This window comes from Triplophysa dalaica, chromosome 1, assembly GCF_015846415.1.
Source record: "Triplophysa dalaica isolate WHDGS20190420 chromosome 1, ASM1584641v1, whole genome shotgun sequence".
Taxonomy (NCBI): domain Eukaryota; kingdom Metazoa; phylum Chordata; class Actinopteri; order Cypriniformes; family Nemacheilidae; genus Triplophysa; species Triplophysa dalaica.
This window is the reverse complement of record NC_079542.1, coordinates 15,759,596-15,781,786: the sequence shown is the minus strand read 5'-3', so window position 1 is coordinate 15,781,786 and position 22,191 is coordinate 15,759,596. Positions and strand designations below refer to the sequence as shown.

Genomic DNA, 22,191 nt, shown 5'->3' with positions numbered 1-22,191 from the left:
TGTTAAACGAAGTGCAGCACTTTTTTTTATTTAAATATAATACAGAGTTCATCTGTAATATGTAATTTACCGTGACCAGCAGAGTATTCAATACACTTAAAAAAATAAAAGGGCAACATTTTAAAACTACAAAAAGCTAAGGCAAAAATATATTTATGTACAAATATAACAATTTCAATGCACAAACAGGGTGTGACTTTCTTTGTAATAAATTATCAGTAGGTTTATACTGAACATTTACAGTATATGAAACAATTCCTGAAGTATTTGAACAGTAACTTGAAATGCTTATCAACTTATTGCACATATATGGTCCCAACAATTACAGTAGTAGTTAGTAGCCATATACTTTTTAATAAAAAATTTCAGCTGGTTTTGACTGCTAAGGTAAAAGAAAATTGGTAACACTTTACGATAAGGTTCAGTTTGTTAACATTATTTACATAAGATAAAATGACCTAATCATTAGTTAACATGACCTCACAATAAACAATACTGGTACAGCATTTAGTAATCTTAATGTCAACATTTTTAAATAACTTTTTAATCACATGTATTGGTTAATTTTAGTTAATGCACAATGGACTTGAATGAATTATAATGGTTTTGGCTAACATTAAAAAAGTTTTAAAATGCTGTAAAATATTGCTTAGTTACATGTTAGTTACTGGATCAATAGATCTGTTCTTATTGTAAAGAGTTACCAAAATTATTTAATTTAAATATTTGCAGTGTTACTTGTTATTAACCTGCAGTAAAGGGGTTGGATTTATTACACATTAGGGACCAATTGATGTAAGCTTATTACAGAAGACACTATATTGGAGGTTCTTCAGAGCAATAGGAGGATTTTCAATAGTGAAAGAATGGATACAACTGTACAGTATTTATTTCACTTCATACAACCTAAACTGGAAAGTAAATATTTGGAAAGCCCAATATGTAATTCTGTTATAAGCCTATGTGCATCCACCTCTTGTGAAACCAGCAACTAGCTCCTTAAATATCCAAGGCCTCTGTAACTTATCAGATTTAATTACGTAACTGTCAGATGAGAAGAAATAAAAATAACTGCATTACAAACTAAAGCGAAACCAATTGAGAAACACTGCTAGGACCATTCAAGAGAAATGGCATGTTTTCATCAGCAGGATAAATTCCTCACAGGTTATTGCACATCTTCATTACGACGAATGAAGATGAAAACATGAAAATGTTTAAGGTGAGAAAATGCATATGTCATATTACACTATGAAAAAATTACCACTTTTTTCAATGTGAATTAGCACAACACGGCACTGCCACTTCACTTCTGTACTTGATTAAAAACTTCATTAATAAAACTAAAAAATATTTGGCATAATTCTTTATAAACAAACATACTTGAATAAATATATTTAGATTTTTGTTTCTTTCAATTAAACTATCAATTTAAAAAGTGTTGACAGCAGTGCAGAGTAAGGTTCAGGGCATAGGGTCAGGCATTATGAAAACCATTTTTAGATTTTTTCAAGGGTTCAAAGTTCTCATAAATAGTGAGTGCAGCTGTGTTTTGGTAGATCAAGTCTACATTGTTTCCAGTCCTAGACTTGATGAAGTCCATGGCACACTGGTTAAGAAATACATATTGATCCTGCAGAATAAGAGAATATAAAAGGTCCACATTGTTAGAAAACGAGAACCTGATAATAGCTTGTCACACATCGACATTCTTTAAATACTGGTGCACTACCTTTTCCAATAAATCTATTTAACATTTTACATTTTGTCCAACAAAAAATGCTGATGTATGTGTCTGTACAACCAACAAGAATTTTAATGTTGTTCATTGATTACCTCTGTCTGTACCATCAGCGGTCTATGCATGCGTAAATCATGGATGATCCCATATACATCCACTACACCATCACGTTCAATCTGAAAGATTAATCGATCAATGGCGATCAAAGTTCCTGTCCGGCCCACACCTGCACTGTATTTTGGGTATAGAGAGAAATGAGTATGAATTTCAGTTTTCATTTAATTTTCAAGGCACTGTATGTTTCTTTTAAACGATATGTATCATTTCTTTCTCTCAAATATGTTCAAGTCTTCAGAAAATGTTCAGTACCTGCAGTGCACAAGTGTGGGTGAATGTCGTGAGTACTGTTCCATGTGTTCTCGGACCAGGTGCCTGAAGTTGATGAGAAGCTCAGTGGTCTCAGGTACTCCATGATCCGGCCATGCAGTGAAATGAAAGTGACGAACTGATCGTGTCTCTGCTGTTTTCACCTGTGAGGTCAGGACAGATTTATGCAACAACTATGATGCATGACTTTAGAAAAGGACAACATGAACCTACTTACATTTTTTACTTCAAAGTCACTTATGGTCCAGTCCTCTAGTGGGATCGTTGAAGTAGTCGTCACTGTCAGATTGTTAAAACTTTTCATATCTGATGGCCAGTATTCCTCACATTTTACCTAAAAGTGACAGCAATAATTTCCGTTCAATGTTTGTTAAATAGATGCAAAAAACAATGAATAGGGAAAAAACATAATGCTGAATATACACAAATGAATGCGATGAGTTTATTAATGACTAATGCTAAATACAATCATTATCGAATTATATCTATGAAATGTCAGGTGAGAAGAGATCATTTAGAATAGCTTCTGTACCCGCCCTTGCTCATTGCATTTGGTGAGCATGACAATGGTGTGCACATTTTTCTCCCAGATCATCCTCCAAAAGTCATTGACCGTGCAGGGCAGAGGTCCTTGTGCTGCGATAAACTCCTTCTTTGATGTGTAACCCTATAAACACAGAGTTAGCATGAGATTTGTGTCAAAATGCCAGCTGTGATCTGATATATTCTTGCTTTGAGCTTTTCCTCCTTACGGGCATGTAGCTGGCATTAATGTACTCATCAAATGGGCTGCTGGGCATAGAGAGCTTAACTCGAGATGAATCATCTGCCGAGAAGACATGAACCACGTTCATTTTAGAAACATGAAAGAATGACCAAAATAGACTAAATAGCAGCAGACTTACATGGCAGCACATTGTTGTAACGATTCTTGGCTTTGTTTTCAGGGGCCGTAGCGACAGTTTTTGCCTGACTCATTCCAACCGGCCTTAGATCCTACAAACACACAAATATGAAGAATAGACAAAAAACAGAAAGCAGCTTATTGAACACCATCCATAGATTTCTCATTTAGTTAATGATAAATAAAGCATTCGTTTCTCTGTGATTTCTGTTCTATTAAATGCATAATTCAATAAGTCACAATGTGTCTAAATATAATATGGGAATGCAGCATGTACAATAGCAAGCTTCAAAGATCTGTTGTGGTCTGTCTTCTGGCAACACTAGCACCACCTTGAGGTCTTTCTTAGTCAGTAAACAAGCATTCGGTCAAATCTAACCAAATGTGACTTAACAGCAGTCCAAGATTTAGCAGCTGCTTCTTTTTTTAAAAGTTCCAATAAAATATTTTTGTAAAATAAAGTCAATATTTTGAAAAATCACCTCAAACTCTTCAGCAAATCCACAGAAAGAATCAGCTCTTTGCCTCTTGTAGTAGGCCTCATAATCTTCCACCTTGATTGGATTAGTCCTGTGACATCATTTAATAAACCACCACAGAAACTATGTATTAAACCATTCAACACATTGCACAATAATAATAATTTAAGACAGTATAACTTTAAACATAATTTGAACATAAACAGAAACAAGACATCTCATTATCAGACCCATCAGAAAAATATGTTGTTTTTTATAAAATTATTTAATTTTATTTGAACACAAATGCTTACAAAAAAGAGAGAGACCAAGTACTTACACTTTGTTTCTGTAAGAAACAAAGAATTAATTAGTGTTATGTTTATAATAAATATTTTATTCTTCTTCCGATGCTATTTGATGAGAAAAGTACACTTACCGTATGGAGTGGATAGGAACACTAGTAGAATCATCTTTACTTTGTTTCCTGATTTAAGATAAGATGAATTATTACACCACTAAAGCAAAGATTTAAAGGACAACAGCTCACCCAAATATGAAACTTCTCTCATAATTTACCCTGGCACGCTCCCAGTCTTTAGATTTTTGGTTGAACTATGCCATTATTTAAGAAACTAGCAGTATGTGAATAACTCTACCATGTTTCGTTTGTAAATGGCAAGCAAAAGTTTATCCAATTCAGTTAATCATTATACATCTATTTTAACTTTGTGGTAAACAAATAAAAAAAGAATTTGCCCTCGAAACTCAAACACACTTAACGATCCAAAACATTTTTACACTAACATTTCCTGTTCCTCTAAAATGTATCACATGACATTGGTAAATATTTAATGTTTGAATCCAAACATAAAAAAAGTCATACCGTCTACAAACCACAACACCGATCAAGATTACAATGAGAACAGCAATGACAGCGACTCCTCCAGCTACACCCCCAATTACCACTGAGAGATGAAGAAAGACGTTTTTTTATATTATATATTAATTACACTAGGTTATGTTAAAGTCACCATCCACAACAAGTACGCTGTTCACAAATGGTTTGTGCCTTTGACGGAAAGGTGATCAATGTTTTACTATAAATGCAAATCAAATACACTGTTCGCAAAGGAATGATAGTAAGAAAATACACATACATGCATTGTAAAACAAGCATAATCACCTGATCAATGACACCTGATCAATAAAACAAGCATGGATGTGTTATTGTGAAAAAGCTGATGTGACATAGTCAGTGTTTTGAATATTACCTGGGTTCTCTGGCAGAAGGATGGAGGTTGGACAAAACTGGGATATGGAGTAGTATGAATTAGACACGTTTACTAAATTGTTGCTTATCTCCAGATGAGTGAAAGTGATGATAGCAAAACTGCAAAAAGCAAAACACAGCAACAGAGGCCGTGTAACATTTAGCAAACACTTTAGCAAGCAACAACAGTATTCATGAATCTGCACAGTAATGAAAATGAAGAATAAAGTCTTGGAGTTTAGTTATATTAGTGACAAAGTATGCATTACATTGAGTGATTTCTATAATCTCTTTGCTGGGTATAGTAAAACCCAAAGGTCTTACCGGTAACTTCCTTTAGCATTAAGTTCCCCATTTGTGTAACCGTTCCACTGTGTCTGATCTCCAATGACAAGGGTGTGTTCATCCACATTTCTGTGCACCGTTGCTTTCACAACAGCCAGGTAAGTGGAGCACCGATTTGCTTTCCAGTGTTCATAGGTATTAAACAGCAACTGGTTAGACTCAATCTGGCAACCTGTGGAAGTAAAACTCACATTTACATTTGTTTAATTACCAACTAACAGAACCATTTTACATGTAATGAAGATGAGCTTTTATATTATTGAGGTATAGAAAATGTTGACATTATACGGTCTGAATAAACATCTATAAGACATACCAGTAGCGTCGGCGTGTACAAGGACACCATAATAAAGCACGGGACCATTGGCGTCATTAAAGACTTCCGGCTGAAGAATCACAGTAAACTTGTTGTATTGTGTTTCACTCACTTTCGCTGCTTTTTCTATTGTAGGGACAACAGGTCCTATACACATAAAAGACCGAAAATATATGTAGAGACATATAGAGCAAGCAGAATATTACATATTTTACAAATAAAAAAAATCTCATTACTTGTTATTCCAGTCATGCATTGGATCGTCTTCACTGTACTATTCTTGCCACAGCCGATTGTCCAAAGAGAGGCATTGTACGAAGTTTTGTACTTGAGTCCAGTGAAGCTGTGGTTGAAGCCGGTGTTTGAAGCTGTAGTTGAAACTGAAGAATCAGAGGAGAGCTCGAGTTCAAAGGATAGATATCCACCAGGAGGAGAACCCCATGAGAGCATGAGCATTGGTAGAGTTAGATTAGGTCCAATACAGGTCAAAGTCTCCACTGGAGCTGCATCTGTACATACAAAACATTGATTCTTTAGTAGAGATTATTTTAGCATTGTAAAGGATAACTGAGTTTTTCTTACTTATTTGAAAACATTTTGTACAATTTACAATCAAAGAAAGACTATCACTACTCTATCTAGATCTATTTTTCTAGGGGGTTTGTATTTTAGCAGTGCAAGTTTGTATTTACCTGTACATGCTTCCTGCCTCTCATCATCTCCCTCCGTGTCGTCAGAAGTGCTGCTCCTCACACTGATGGTATACCGTGTGGAAGGCATCAGATTTTCCACAGTAAATCTTCCTGAACCGGTTGTATAATTCCTTAGCTCCGCCTTCTCATAAACTCTTACTACATACTTTGTGACTCTTTCTACTTCCACCCATGTTACAGATATAGCATTTGTTTTCGTGGAATTAATTTGTAGGCTTCGGACAGGATCAGGCTCTATAACCGAGACAGGAAGGGATTAAGGTTTTTAACAGAACAATTCAACACTCTTATACTGTTGTAATTTTATAAAAGACTTGTAGGTGCAGTATTGACATTGTGAAAGAAATCGAGTCACTTGAGTTCATACTAAAAACTGTGAAATGCTACAAGATGACGTACATGACACATAAATGTAACTTGTCGCCCTTTGCCTGCGATTTGGGCTATTCTTGACTCTTATTTATCATTATCAAGTCATCCGTTTAAAAAAACATTCCATTAAATTACAATTGTAGTTTGGTAATGAAACAAAATAATACATTTCCACCATTTTTCCGATATTTCAGAAAAAAGTATTTCAGAACTTTCAGAAGGCATAGGGCTTCAGATCAATCGGTTTGTAATGTTAAGATACATTTTTGACTAAAATGTTACTTTGTAAATAGAATTTGATCACCATTCGCTACAATAATAGAAACCGGTTGAACTTACTAGTTGTTACAGGGAATCTGAACACAGATTCACTCTTGAAACCCATTGGCCCCTCAGTAGCTACAGAAACATTGTAGGATGTTCCAGATCGCAAGTTGTCCAGAAGAAAAGTGTTATTTGTAGTCCAAAACTGACTGCTGTTAAGGCCTAGCCAGTAGGTCAGGCTGTAATTAAAGCTGCCAGGAGTCATGCCCTGAGCTTCAACCCACCACAAGAGCAGAGAATGGTTGCTCTTCGACAACTCCTTCAATTCTCCTGGTTTGTTTGGATCTAAAACACAAGTAGCATCCATGAATACAACCATCTGGTGGGTTTGTGTTTTAAAAGTTTTATTTTTGAATGATTTCACATTGCTATGGTTCAGGGTTGACACTTACAGGTTGCATTGTTTACTGCACTTGATGTTTCCTGTAAGGTTCTTAAAACAGTGGTGAGTGTGACATTGTAGAGAGTTGCAGCTTTTAGTTGACTGAAGGTATGATTGTGCTGTGTGTTATTGAGGTTTATGCTTGCGTTCCATTCCATACTGCTGATGTTGAGAATATACATGTCAAGTCCACCGATAGGAGGATCCCACATCACCACGAGAGAGTTATTTGAGCCCCGATTCTCTACTTTTGGAACCACCGCAGAGGGCTCTTTGGAAAGAGAGAAAGAGAGAGAGAGCTTTCAGCAGCATTCATTCCTAATATTGTTTTCAAGGAAGTATTTGTGCATTGTGTGTTGTGTTGTGTGTGTCTTCTTGGTGGATCGTGTGTAAGAGTCAGCACACATATCTCATTCATACTTGTGAAAGTAGTGATGTTCTGTGGCTCTCCCAAAATGCCATAAGCCAAACTATAAAGACTGAACAGACACTGGGTCCCGGGCACCAGGTCCGTTACGGTGATGTTTTCAGAGGACGTTGAAAGGTTTTTACTGTTTGGTAAGCAGTTTGACACTAATATTCTATAAGAAATTCCACTGTGGTACCCAATAGGAGGATACCAGTTCAGCCTCACAGCAGAAACATTCAGAACTTCGGAACTCACATTGGAAACTGGATATGGTTCTGCAACACAAACAACGAACATGGGACAACTGTAAAAGTAATGTCTATTAAACAAATAAATAACTAATACATCATTGGACTTCATATTATCATCTAGTCTTTTTCATAATTTGTGAAAGTATTTCACAGACAACAAAATAAAAATATCACCAAACACCTCAACTACAGACACAATTTCTGCATCTGCAACAGTTCAGCCCAAAATGAAATTTACTCTTCCTCAAGTTGTTCCAAACCTGTATAAATTTCTTAGTTCTGATGAACACAGAGAATGATATTTGGAAGAATGCTTGTAACCAAACAGTTCTTGGCCACCATTGACTGCCATAGAAAGAACAATTGCTTAAAAATGTCTTTGTTCTGTTGAATACAAAATAAGATATTTTGAAGAATGTAGGTTCTGGGGCACTTTTGACCATGATTGTCATTTTTTCTACTATGGTAGTCAATGGTGGCCAAGAACTGTTTGGTTGAAAGCATTATTCCAAATATCTTTCTCTGTGTTCATCAGAACAAATAAATTCATACAGATTTGGTACAACTCGAGGGTGCGAAATGAAGATTTTTTTTTAAGGTACCTTTAAATGAGAGCAAACCTAAAACTAAACTGTTATTGACATAATAATAATAAAAATAATAATATAACCGAATCAATTTCAACTTAGTATAGTGACGTTCAGTTAAAAAGAACAATGTATACGTATATAAAAAAATATCTAATGAAAAATAGTTTATCTAAAAATTTTACAAAGTGAAAACCGCTTTATTTTTCTCTGACAGACAGAGAACTCTAAGCTTGCCTTATTTATGACTCATAACCACAGATTAAAGTATATGAGCTACACTTCAAATGTTCTGAACATACATGTATATGCAGTAGTATGATTTCATGTGCAGTGTAGTTACTTACTGCTGTAGACTGTTATGAAATGGGGCTTAGACTGGGTGTGACCTGCTGTCTGTGTGATAATGCTGATGTTGTATTGACTAGCAGACTGAAGTGACAGCAGCTCTATTGAGGTGTTATTCACAATTTTCTGCTCATTTGTGATGTTGAGCAAATAGGAGTACCCGTACTGCTGATCGTCATGTTGCTCCCAGACCAGAGTTATACTACTTTCTGTGAATCTGGTTACTTTCACTCCAGTTACAGGACTTGGATCTGAAAGGACAAATAAATAGACATGCACTTTACACTTAAGCAATGGTCTGTCCAGTTTGGTAATTGTTGATCACTGTATGATAAAAATATGACACTATTTTTTTATGTCTAATTTAGTAGGGTCCGAAATGAGACATAAAAAAATAGTGTCATATTCAAGAATTAACTGGGTTGCAAATCTATCGTTAAAAGAAGTCATGCCAGATATTGTCACTGTTTCTCAATTAAGAAGACGCATCTGAATGATATGAATGGCAAAATAAACAAATAAGACATTGTAGATTAACATGGAGAGCAAAAGAGAAGAATTTCGGTCTGTTTTTCACACAAATAGCTTGTGGAATAGTTATCATACAGTATATGATACAAAGGTCACAATTGCTTACTCGTATATGTGGAGATATACAGAGGAGTGCTCCGATATCCCAGTGCACCAACGGTCTTCACAGTGATGTTGTACTGGACACCTGCCCTAAGGTCAGTCAGAAGGATGAAATCTTGGCTCCCGTTAATTGAGCGTGATAGATTTGTGCTGCTGCACTCCAGGAGGAAGATGTATGACCCGGAGCTCATATTGAGCGGTCGAGCCCAGCTGATGTTCAGAGAATCTGTGCTTCCTGCAGACAACAAGTCACGAGGAGGAGTAGGCACTGTAAAAACAACATCATATATATCATTCCCACAAACAATCTGTTCACTGTAGCGGCACTTCTTTCACTATGCTGAGCTACTAATATTTTCTACCATTACGCCAACGTAACAGTTTGGATCTTAAAGTGATAGTTCACCTACAAATGAAAATTCTGTCCTCATTTACACATGTTCTAATGAACACAAAGAATGATATTTGGAGGAATGTTAGCAACTGATATTTCCAGGACACCACTGACTACCATTTGAATTTTTCCTACTAACGATGTCCCAGAAATATCAGTTGCTAACATTATTCCGAATATCTTTCTTTTAGTTCATCAGAATAAAGAAACATATACAAGTTTGAAACAATTTGGCGGGGTTCATGACCGAACTTTTATTTTTGGGTACACTACAACAACAGTTTCATATTTGATAGTTTACCCTAAAATAAAAATAGCGTCATCATTTACACCCCCATGTCATTCAAAACCTGCATATGACTCCATACAAGCGGTTTTTAGAAATGTGATTTTTGTGTGAATTTGTGCAATCAGTATGTTTGCGTTGGAGTCTTACATGTAGCATTCTGGATAACATCACTGTCCTGTTTAATGGGTCCACTGATGCTTGAAACCACAACATTGTACAAAGTACCAGGCATTAGGCCTGAGAACACCACAGAGGTTTCATTTTTTAAAACTGTTTTGGAAACATTTGGAAACGGTTGCAGTCGGACACTGTAGTGGCTCACAATGCCAGCGGGCGGCCTCCAGTCCACTTTTATACTCAGAGTAGTTCCCACAGCAGAAACTATGGATGCTTTATCAAGCCCTGACAACAAAGAATTAAATGAAGAATAACTCGTTCATTTCCTCGCTGTGTGGCATACCTAGAGTGTGTATAACTGCACAATATGATTTGTATACTAGACCACCCATAGGAACATTTAAATGCTTAGTGACACAGGAAACACTGACTTGCTGTACGTTTTTGGGTGAAATTTGTAATACTTCAGCTGAAACTGACAATATGATAAAAACAGCAGTGTTGAAGTAACGTGTAAAAAGTAATACCTGTAAACTCCGAGACGGACACAAGTTCTGAGCTAATGCCGTTTGCTACAGTTTGCACAGTAAATGTGTAGTTGCTGCCAGGTATCAGGTTTGTTATATTTGCAGTCTCACTCCTGTTTTGTGCCCTTAGTTCTCCATTCACACTCACGTTATACACATATGTAGATTTGTAGTCACTTTGATGAGACCAGGAGAGCAGCATCTCAGTCGAGCCAATTCTAGTGGCAATTAAATTAACCACTGGAAGAGGCTCTGAAACACAGATACACAATGCCATTATACACTAGACTCACACACATCTCAAGTATTGTGTGCTACAGTTAATACGGTATGCAAAGAGTATTATGCAAACTGTATATTAAAGTTCACTCAAAATTACAATTCCGATTACATTAACTCACCCTCAAGTTGTTTCAAATCTGTAAACATTTCATTGTTCGGATGAACACAGAGAAAGATATTTGGATGAATGTACCCAAACAGTTCTTGGCCACCATTGACTACCATAGAGGGAAATTGTTTTTAAAACAAATTTCTTTGTTCTGCTGAACAAAGAAGAAGATATTTTGAAGAATGAAAACAAACAGATCTGGATCACTTTTGACAACCATTGTCATTTTTCCTACTATGGTAGTCAATGTTGGCCAAGAACTGTTTGGTTACAAGCATGCTCATATTTTCTTTTGGGTTGAACAGAACAAAAGACATGTACACAGATTTGGAACAACCCGAGGGTGAGTAAATGATGACGGAAGTGAACTGTCCCTTTAATTGAGGTGTAGCACACATTATACAGTCTACACATGTTTCACAGTTTTTGGTTTGTATATCAATAGTTGTAGCCATTTCAGTTGCTGAAGTTCTTGATTTACATGAATTGTACTGTATTTAGACTCACTGGTATTACACGTTATGGTTAGTGAGGGGCCAGAGATGTTGCCATTCAATATGTGAGTTCTAACACTGCAATTATACTGAGTACCGGGTTCCAACTCAGTAATCTGATAATTGCTGGATGTGGTTTTGAACGTATTGTTGAGTGTGGTAATGTCGATTATGTAGGAGAACAGGCTGGAGTTTCCACTAGGGGGGAGCCAGGTGAGATTGACCCATCTAGTGCTGACAGAAAACCCGAGATTCTTTACTGGATTAGGAGCTGGTGGAAACACAAGAATACAAACATACAACCATTAAACAAATAGTGTAAGCCAAACATCATTTGTTTACAACCCAAGAGAGAGAGAGAGACACCTGAATATGAAGTGAGGTTTACACACGAGCTCCTGCGATTTTTCACTCCAACCGTGGCAACACAGATTTCATACCGGCTGCCTGATGATAAATTTGAGAGTATCGAGGCAACCTGATTTATGGTTTGGTTGCCATTTGATTGGCCGGATGTAAAAGATACTTCATAGGACACATCAACTCCATCCATCGAGAGAGGTCTCGACCATTGCAAAGAAATAGATGCATTGGTTCTGGACCTCACTATGAGTGCTTCAGGTGGATTAGGTCCTGAAGAGAAAAATAACACCATGCTATTAACGGTTGTACTGGTATAAATGTTGTTTTTGATGTTCTGGTGATAAGACAAAGAGTGTATAAAGCTTTTCTAACTCACTTGTGGCAAACGATACTACGGATGAGATGTTTTTCAGGATTCCCGAAACAGACGTGACTGTAATGTTGTAGACTCTTCCTGCTGTAAGGTTACCAATCTCAGTCAAGTTTTCAATTCCAGGCAGCTCCTTTGACATGCTCAGCTCTGCACTGGAAATGTTCACTATATAACGCTCCACTTGACCTGGAGGAGCCATCCATTTTATGGTCAGACTGCTGTTGCTGAAACTCACCTCAGTGATGTTCTCCACCTGTGCTGGATCTGTGTACAGGTAATACATGTTTCATTAAAATGGAATTTAAAGAACATTTCAAAACCACGGGCATCCATACACGCAACCTGATTAAATCTGGAAAACACAAACACTGCTAAAATCTCTCGTTGTGCATTACTTACATGTGTTTTGGGATTTCTCATAAGCCTGTCCCTCAGTGCGGTTATCAGAGGCCACTGAAGTGACCTTGAAATTGTATTTGGTGCCAGGTGCGAGTTGTGAGACGTGCATGGAGGTTTGGTTAGTGGTGAGGGAGAATTGCGGGTTTACACCCCAAGCTACTCTATAATACGGGCTGATGCCATTTTGAGGCATCCAGCTCAGAAATACGGAGTTCACAGTGATAGATGTCACAGAGAGGTTAGTGACCTGCTCAGGGCCTGTGAGTGCAAGAGAGTGGACATAGACACCCAAAAACACACGTTAGTTTACAATATTGTTTCTAGAGATACAACATCACTAATTACACATCATATCATCGCGTCCTTCTGAAACCTCAAATGACCAAATGTGCCCTTTTTCAGGAGATGTAAAAAACATTGTATTTTTTAAATGATTAAATACTGTGTTGACAAATTTGAGAAGCAGTTTTTAAAGGGATATTTCACCCAAAAATTAAAATGTCTGTCATCATTTGCTCACCTTGTTCCAAATCTGTTAAACTTTATTTGTTCCGAAGAACACAGAGAAAGATATTTGGAAGAATGCTTATAATCAAACAGTTCTTGGCCACCATTGACTACCATAGTAAAAAAAATTACCTGATCATTTTTTGGTTCTTTTGAACACAAAAGATGATATTTTGAAGAATGCAGGACGGAAAACGACTTTTGAATACCATTGCAATTTTTCCTACTTTGGTAGTCAATGGGATCCAAAAACTGTCTGGTTACACGCATTCGTCCAAATATCTTTGTGTTCATCAGAACAAATTAATTTATACTGATTTGGAATATCTAGAGGGTGAATAATTTATGACCGTTTTTATTTTTGGGTTAACTATCCCTTTAATAGTTTTTATTGAAACCCACCTGACAAACATAAAGGATGACTAATGAAAATGATTTATGGCAAAAAAACAGCATATGGAGATTTCTAAAGACAGCAGCGATATGCAAAAGGATTTTGTTTTTTGTTTGATTAAACTCAAACTAACCAAGTAAAAAGGGACACCTACACTAAAAGGGATTTGTTTTAAGGCATACGTTTAAAGTCACACCCCAAAAATGATTTCATCATTTACTACCCATCATGTCTATAAAATCCTTTGTGACTTTCTTCTGCAGAACACAAAAGTAGATATTTCGAAAAAGTTTGGTAACCTAGACTTACGCAGAGTAAAAGTTTGATTAACCAGTGGTAACTGTCCCGTCCAGGTCAGATTGACTGAGGTTGAGTTGAACTGCGTCACAGTCAGATTGTTGGAGGTGTCTCCTACTGTTGGTAGAGAGTCAAGAAACACTGACATGACTGAAAGAATGAGGAAATTGTGTGGACAAATGATACATGAATGTGCGAGAAACTAGATAACAATCAGCATAACTTACTTTGCAACTTACTGCTTAAAAACATAGGTGTCAAACTCCAATCCTAAATGTCTCACTGTCCTGCAGAGTTTAGCTCCAACCATTCACACTCAAACCATTTTATTAAATTCTTTGGAATTACTTGAAAATTACAGGCAGGTGTGTTGGACAATCTTAGCTTGACAGGCCTGCATGTTGACACCATCAAAGGTCCCTTAAACACTAAAACTACTTACATTCATTTCATAAGTAGAATAAGAAAGGCTTACTGGTGCGGTTGCTGCAGCACTCATCTGAACAGGTGATTTTTAAGAAGTATGTGTATCCAGGCTGAAGTCCAGTCACTGTGAGGCTTGACTGATTGCTTGTGAAAATGGATCCCTGTGTACCGCAGGAGGACATGTTTCCTACATGGATTGTGACATCTGCTGTCGAGTTTGACTTGTTTAGGCACAAAACACCTAAATACAGACATTTGATATATAAATACAGACATATTATTCAATGTAATTTACATTATACACCACACAATTAAAGATCTACAGATAAAGTCTGATTGAAATGGGCTGTAAAATTGAAAGCAGACATAAGACATGATTTTACTTACATTCAGAATGTCCATAAGGGATCTGGGGAGGAAAACAAATTCTTGTCAGGCATATTATCTGCATCTTTTATTTATTTATTTTAAGTTTGCCTAGTGTAGTAACAACTAGCATTGAGAAATGTAAGCTAGTTTACAGACATTTGATCGTCTTTGTTTAAAATGTATAGCATTGTTAGTTGTGGAGTTTATCCGCATTTGTGTGTTACACGCAGATGTATCTGATGGTTTGAGGTATACCAGGGATGTTTTCCACTTCAGCTTTTTATGCCCTTCCCTCATTAAGTTCCCTCTATCTCATGACCTCAGACGTACATGATCGTTACAAATTTATCTCTCGAAATTTATGAAGTGATGAAGGACAATTTCACTATTATTCTTACATGTGGAAAATACTTATATTAGAAAATGAAACAGTGTTTCAACACTTAAGACTGTAAATATGACTAGATCATATTTCATTTCCCTCCCATTCTCTAAATATATATATTTTTTTATTCTACATTCTAATGTTGTTCTCTTTTCCTAGTTCCGGGAACTGGTTTTCACTGGCATGTATTATCAAAAGACACACCTTCTGTTTTGCTATGATCTGATTATTATCAGGAACCTTTTCAGGTTACAGATTTCACATGTTATCAATGTGTATATTGTCTTTCTGTTCTGTTCTGAATGGCCACAACTTCTGTATAGGAAGCAATAAAACCAAAATGAACATTAAAGAAAAACAACACTCTATAGTTATATAGTCATATTTCATCCTCCATATCTCTATGCACTTTATCCTGAAATTAAGTTTCTTTTGTTGAGCCTATCAGTTAGAAGGGTGTGTATAGTTTAGAGTCTATCTGGGTCATGAGATGAAATGTGCCAGTCTTTTTACTTTAAACAATATGTTTATTCATTCAAATTTTGTCTAAAACAAGACTTCCTCTTTTTTGTTGAGAGTGTTGACTTCAAGCACTTTTGCTGAAATGGCAATGGCAACAAACTAGGGATGCACCAATACCATTTTGTGAAGACAGAGTGAGAGCAGTACCAATATTTTTTCAGGTACTCGCCTAAACCTTTAACTGTGTTTTTTGTGAGGTGTGTATGACTGTGTACTTTTACAGTTACAAGATCATGAGTTTAGTATCATCTCTGTCACAAACAGCCTGGATGTGGTGGAATGGAAAGTAATGTCTTTGTTGGTTCAGCCTGAATGATTAGAAAAGTACATTCACACTTCTATGAGTTCAGAAATGTTGCTCAAATAATAATCAGTTCAACTTTAAAAACACGTACAGTGTACATTCAAGGTAAATTTTATGTTTGACTGCAAAACACCTTCATTTGTTACAATTGAAGAGTTCAGATGCAAAACCCTCTAAAAGCCACCTCCGTCAAAAATAAGATTATGATATTGAGTGAATGCTCTCTACACGTACCATACATCATTCACTTCTATGCTTTTCGAACATCTAATTTCTATTGGTATTCAGTACCATTGATGATATATTGTTAAAAAACACCCCAGTGGTTTATGCAAGTTGCTACAGCAAGCTCAATTCAGGTAAAATGAGTCAGAAGTGTCAGCCTTTGGTATGTATCGCCATCTTTTGATTAAATGAAAATTATAACATAAACCTTGATAATCCAGAACTACTATTCACACACATTAACTGTACAACCTTCTGCGGACTCTTCTCTTATCACCAGATGTACAGATCGGTCCATCCACTCCCCACAGGAAGGAGGCCTTACCCAGAATGCATCCACACTTCTTACTATGACATAAAGTCCGGTCATTACACTGTGAAATTGCAGGCATTTAACTTGTATGTGTTGACATGTTATTATCTCCCTCGACACAGTAAATTCTGTCATTATTTTCATACTCTCATGTGAATTCCTGAAGACTAATGTGAATTTCAGAAGAATATTCTGACCACACTTTTTGAATGTGCACATTAGTAAATGAAACCTCAGTCTCTATACACTGACTGAGTTCTGTTGTTTTCATACCTCAATTTGGACTTTCAACGTGAAACATCAACTGATTAACAGTTTTCGACATGTTTCAGCAATTTTCCCTCTGTCTAAATGTGCCCTCTTAGAGTGTCTGATAGGTATCAAACAAAGTGAAAAACGAAACTCTGAAACTTCCTCTTTTCAAATTCAAATAATTGCCATTTCTGTTGCACCCCCTTTCATCACTGTTCATCACAAAGACACGCCACACAAGAAATTTTCCATCATGTGACTGTAGAAGCAAGGATACTGTAGCAGAGGTGAAGTACTATTTACAGAGAGGGTGGTATTATTGTAATGCTGTTAAACTGTTAAAGGAATAGTTCACCCAAAATGAAAATTCTGTCATCATTTACTCACTCTGTATAAATTGCTTTATTCTGCTAAACACAAAGGAACATCAGTAATCAAATATCTAATCCCGCATTTACTGCCATAGTAGGAAAATAAATTCTATGGGAGTCAATGGGAATGCTACACAATTGTTATGATGCGTTTGTGTTTCTCTCCATATACATTAATATATAGAGACAAACAGATAGACAAGACAGAGATTAATATAACTGCCTTGCTCTAAGCAGGAAAATTCTGTTCGCAATGCAGACACCATATTTGCATGTTGCTGCTGTGAATAAGAGTAGTGCCATGCAGACAGACATAAATTACAGTTTAAAACTACAACGCCGTTTTACAGTAACAGTACAGTACGAGTGGTAATATATACTTTAGCACAATGTGTATACACATTGCAAAGAACACAGATGTATTGTAGATCCCAAAAAATCTCCATAAAATTGAATCATGTATCGCCTTGTCATGAATATTGTTAGCTCTAGTATAGCATACAATTACATCAATATTTCAGCATGAATGGCATTTTCACAATTTGCATGTTATCTATTTTATTATTTATGCAAATTCATGAAGCCTGACATTTTCAAGTTTGCAGATTTCAACCAGCCATAACATACAATAAAGCCATTGAAATCTGAATGAATAGGGCAAAATTTACATTGAACACAGAAATGTGTGTGTGAGCGCGTGTGTTTAATCTATTCCGCCCCGCAAGGATCCTTCCACAAGAGGCTATTATAAAGCTAGACACAAGCATTTTTGGGAAGGCACAGAAAGCAACCTCATATCTCACTAATGACTGTGAATTTAATTTCTAAACTTTGGAAAGTACATTGCACAATCCTGGTCTGTACTAAGGCTTCTGCTTTATTTACTTGTCTTTTACTCTCAATGACAGCGTTTATTACTTCCCAGAACTTTGTCATTGTCTCTACACTTTATGCCTATCAGGCTCATGGCGTCGCTGTTGGAAATGTGCATTTACAAAAATGTATTTTTTTCTGTTTAAAAAGTTTATTAAAAATGCACAATTATGTGAAGAAAAGACTAGGAAATTTTGCAAATTTTTTGAAGTAATAAAAGCATCAAGCACAGACTGTCAATTTAAAGCTGGATGCTACAATGTATAAAGACAATATAGCCAACATGTTTAATTTTCACAACCTATTACAGTTCAACACATTTTAAATACTGCATACTAGTATTGCTAGAAAGGATTTACAACACAACAAATAATCCACAGTGTAGCATCTAAGCATTTTTTCATACTGTACATGAAAGGATATTATTTTAACCATTTTGTCTTGCATCATCAGAAAGCAAACATAATATTATGAAAAACGACTACATCCAACAGATGCTCCCTATTAAACGGAGCCCAAATTCAACGAGATACAATGCACAGATCTTGAGATAAACCTCAAAGAATAAGGGAAGTCTGCCTCCCTGGGGACGAACTGTAATGCCTAGCTCATGCAAACTGTACTGCTAGATTTCTTCTGCATGTTTAATTACTCTAACACAGAGCACCACATTTCATGTATAGAATAAAAAGCAAGAAAAAAAATAAGAGATTTGAAAGAAAGAAATAAGAATTTACCCATAATACGGTTCCAAATAATTATTTTGACTCTCTATTGAACACAAAAGTGAAAACGTTAAAGAATGTACTGAGAAGTATTCCTAAATAACAACGTATTAAAAACTTGTCTCGACAATCTAAAAATCCCTTCTTTATGGAAGAAAGCAAGCCGTGCATTGTGTTTCATGGATGAAAGAACATCATATACACAAACGTATTCGGATACAAAGCAAAGATCTTCTCTCCTAGCTGAATTTCTCATTTCTAGACAAAACAAAATGGTTGTTTAGTAATCAAACCAAACCTTTTACCATTTGTCTGGGAAAATCTGTTCAACGTTTTACAAACAGTTAGGTCTTACTTACGTTTTCCACACATTAGGGCCTTATTGTAAAGGTTACTTTTTATCCACGTATGAAATCAAGATCTATGTTTGCTCTGAAAGAATTCTTCAAACAGCAACGCCCATAATGACGTTTATTGCAATAGATGGTTAGATTAGAATAAAGAGCGAATAGTGGGTTAGAGGGACAGGACTTCATACCATCTTCTTTTCCCTGTTCCGCAGTTCTACGTCACAGTTTTCCTTTTCTCCATTACCCCCCAAGGAAGATTATTTGGTCCAAATGAGCTGGACATTTTCATGACACATTTACGTAAAACACTTTACCTTCTTGATGTGTTAATCGCCACACCCTAAGGATTAAAGGCACTTTGCATACACGTTTGTATAAAATGAGAGAACAGATTCCTTTTATATCACAGTGTAGAATCACCATTTGATTTTTTGGTAAACCAATGCAGGCTTTTCTTAACAAAACATGACACTTGCCTTATTGTTTCAGTTTGGATAGAACTAACCATCTTCTGTTTTACTGGCAAACGACAACTCAACACAGTTTTTTTGGCGGAACAATATATAAACTGAATTATGTAAAAGACAACATGATACTAGTGAGAATCATATCAAGTATCTGGCTGAGGTTACTGTCCCCTGTGAAAAATCTGAGACATCTATTCTAGAAGCATTGAAAAACGTATCCCACAATTCATCTCAGTCTGTTTCCCTCTCTGTGCACCAACGCAAACGACGGAAGAGATTAATCTTTAATTTGCATAGATAACTACTGGTTGCACTTCTGGTTAATTCGAACATCATGGAAAATCTTCAAACGTATTTAAAACCACTACTATTGATAAAAAGAACTGCTGCAGACAAAGTTAACAGGTGAAGCATATCAATAGTCACATCTATTGCGAATGACAGAAGGAAACAAAATCACTGTTGAGTAACTTCAGTTCAGTTGCGGTCATGAATTTGGGAAGAGTTTTAGTAAAGCAGGAACAGAAGTAGAAACAGGCTACATTTTCTATGTAACATTTTCTATGAACCAACGTGTGCAAAACAAGTGTAACAGTTTGCGTCAACATGCAAATTACAAACAATGAGACTGTCAACTCAAAAACACTAAATAACACGCGTGACATCGTTTCATTTTATTTCAAAGCCCCCTACTTACGAGCTCAACAAGTTAACGTTAGTTCATGAAAAAATAAGCTTGATAAGTTTTCGACTTTACGAGCAGAACTTGTTATGCTATTTACACAGAGAAACTTCAAGGTTACAGTTACTTTACAAGGAAATGAACGCGGAATAAAAACTCATACACTCACCAACACTAGCAGAGCAAAGACGATACTTTCAAGAGATAAATAATGCTGACCCATGTTGGCTAACGACAAAAAAACTTTTATGTCATTTTATAATTAGTTCAGAACAGAGTTTTAATGATAGCGGCAGTTTTGCTCATTCCTTCTTCAGGTGCTGTGGGTTCTGACCTTTTATCATTGATTTGTTTCATTTCTCTGCGTGAAAGGGGCGGAGCTACACGATGAACTCCGCCTTCAAAAAGTTTTGCTGCAGATCAGGCATAAACACCATCGTTAACCAACCAACACATAACATCCAACCAACACAAAACATGCAACCACCCAAACTTACTCAACTTTTACTTAGTTTCAAGGACAAGTTTCTTTCCATTCGCATCTCTGAATATCTGTTAAAAGTTGTCATAACAATGACAATGATTTTGAAAGTCATATAAAACAATAGATTTAAGTCATTAATGTGATCGAGATGTAATGCATTTAGGCCATTTATATGTAGCATTTTCACAGCCAAACAGTCATAGTTGCTAACGGTATCTATCTAGTCTCATCCATACATGACTGTGTATTTTGTACGTAATTTGTGTATTTCTGTTATTTCTGCACAGCCTGTTTCCTTTTAGGTCACATTTTTTTTTGTGGAACTGCAGTCAAAACTGTTGGTATTCTGATAGGTTGTTTAGGTTTACATTGTTTTCTCAGAAATGCATTTGATCGTTAAAGAGAATGACGCAAGAGAAATGAATGCTGGTAAATTACAATTCTTTCAAGATTTCTCCCAGTCACACATACATAATGATCGGTAACAGCAAGTAAGTACTTATACAGTATTATTAGGGTAAAAATAGCTGAGCAATAGTCTGTTGGTACGTAAGAATGGCACAGGCCTACATCACACAGAAAATTATAAATTCATTGTTATTTTGTCATTTACTGTTACTTGGCCTTTTTTGTACTGAAACACAATTACTATCGCAACCAGCTAAAATTAACACGCCAAATGAAAAATAAATATAATTGTTTAGAAGTAGCAGATCAGAAATACTCTAACAACACAACACAGCACATCTATTAAAATTCTTGCTAACCATTTTACCATCATCTAGTTCTTTAAACTGTTTACTTAATATATAGCACAATAAAACTACACATGATGATGAATGTGCTGCTAGTGCTAAAACACTTTAACTATTTGTCACTGGTTACAGTATAAGAGTATTTCACTGTAAGTCTTTCTAACAATCAGACCTGTTGCTGTCTGTTCCACTCTTTGGCTTTTTCTGTTGTCTGTGTAACAGTTGTCTTTTTTGGGGGGGTCTCAGTAGTGTTCAGCTAAGTATGTTGTCTCCTGGGTGACAGTGCAACTAGACAAAGTACAAGGCAAATGAGATGACTAAACAGGAAGTGGTCAAACACACAGATCTCTGGTGAATGTAACACTCAAACTCTTATCTGGCTTCTCACAATGGCTTTTTAGACTCTTCTGATCATAGCGAGCATTGCGTTGACTGTAATTTCTTCTAGTATCTATGCTTAAAGCTACATTAAGTGCAGAAAAAATATGTAAGACCAGTTCATGTATATTTACCATCTGTACAACCAGTCGAACAAGTAAGTATTTACATCTATTATATATCTCATTTATAATAATAATATTTAAAATAAAAAATGAATACAAAATGAAAAAGGGCACAGTGAGTTCAAACATGTATGCACATTAATATAATCAAAAATGACATAAACCCTTCCACATTATCTGCTTCCATAACTAAAATG

General features: G+C 36.0%; 1 protein-coding gene across 7 annotated transcripts; it reads right to left on the bottom strand.

Annotated features, from left to right (window-relative positions):
• ptprja (protein tyrosine phosphatase receptor type Ja) lies at positions 1 to 20,585 on the bottom strand. 7 transcript variants are annotated; one of them, XM_056747694.1, is made up of 31 exons: positions 20,422 to 20,585; positions 14,802 to 14,823; positions 14,464 to 14,655; positions 14,001 to 14,105; positions 12,791 to 13,048; positions 12,395 to 12,655; positions 12,022 to 12,288; positions 11,669 to 11,926; positions 10,771 to 11,022; positions 10,274 to 10,528; positions 9,448 to 9,711; positions 8,810 to 9,061; positions 7,636 to 7,899; positions 7,226 to 7,486; positions 6,849 to 7,118; positions 6,117 to 6,371; positions 5,661 to 5,933; positions 5,425 to 5,571; positions 5,088 to 5,280; positions 4,765 to 4,883; positions 4,377 to 4,458; positions 3,930 to 3,977; positions 3,831 to 3,839; positions 3,515 to 3,602; positions 3,034 to 3,124; positions 2,881 to 2,954; positions 2,661 to 2,795; positions 2,346 to 2,462; positions 2,111 to 2,271; positions 1,837 to 1,972; positions 1 to 1,633 (listed from the first exon to the last, which is right to left on the bottom strand). In XM_056747694.1, the coding sequence occupies exons 1-31, from the start codon at positions 20,473 to 20,475 to the stop codon at positions 1,478 to 1,480; spliced, it is 5,319 nt and encodes a 1,772-aa protein (XP_056603672.1). In that variant the 5' UTR covers positions 20,476 to 20,585; the 3' UTR covers positions 1 to 1,477. The 7 variants fall into 7 exon arrangements, 6 of the variants coding, with proteins under 6 accessions (XP_056603672.1, XP_056603679.1, XP_056603685.1 ...); XM_056747701.1 differs by having other exon boundaries at positions 14,001 to 14,102; XM_056747707.1 differs by lacking the exon at positions 3,831 to 3,839.
• Positions 20,586 to 22,191: the final 1,606 nt, after the last annotated feature.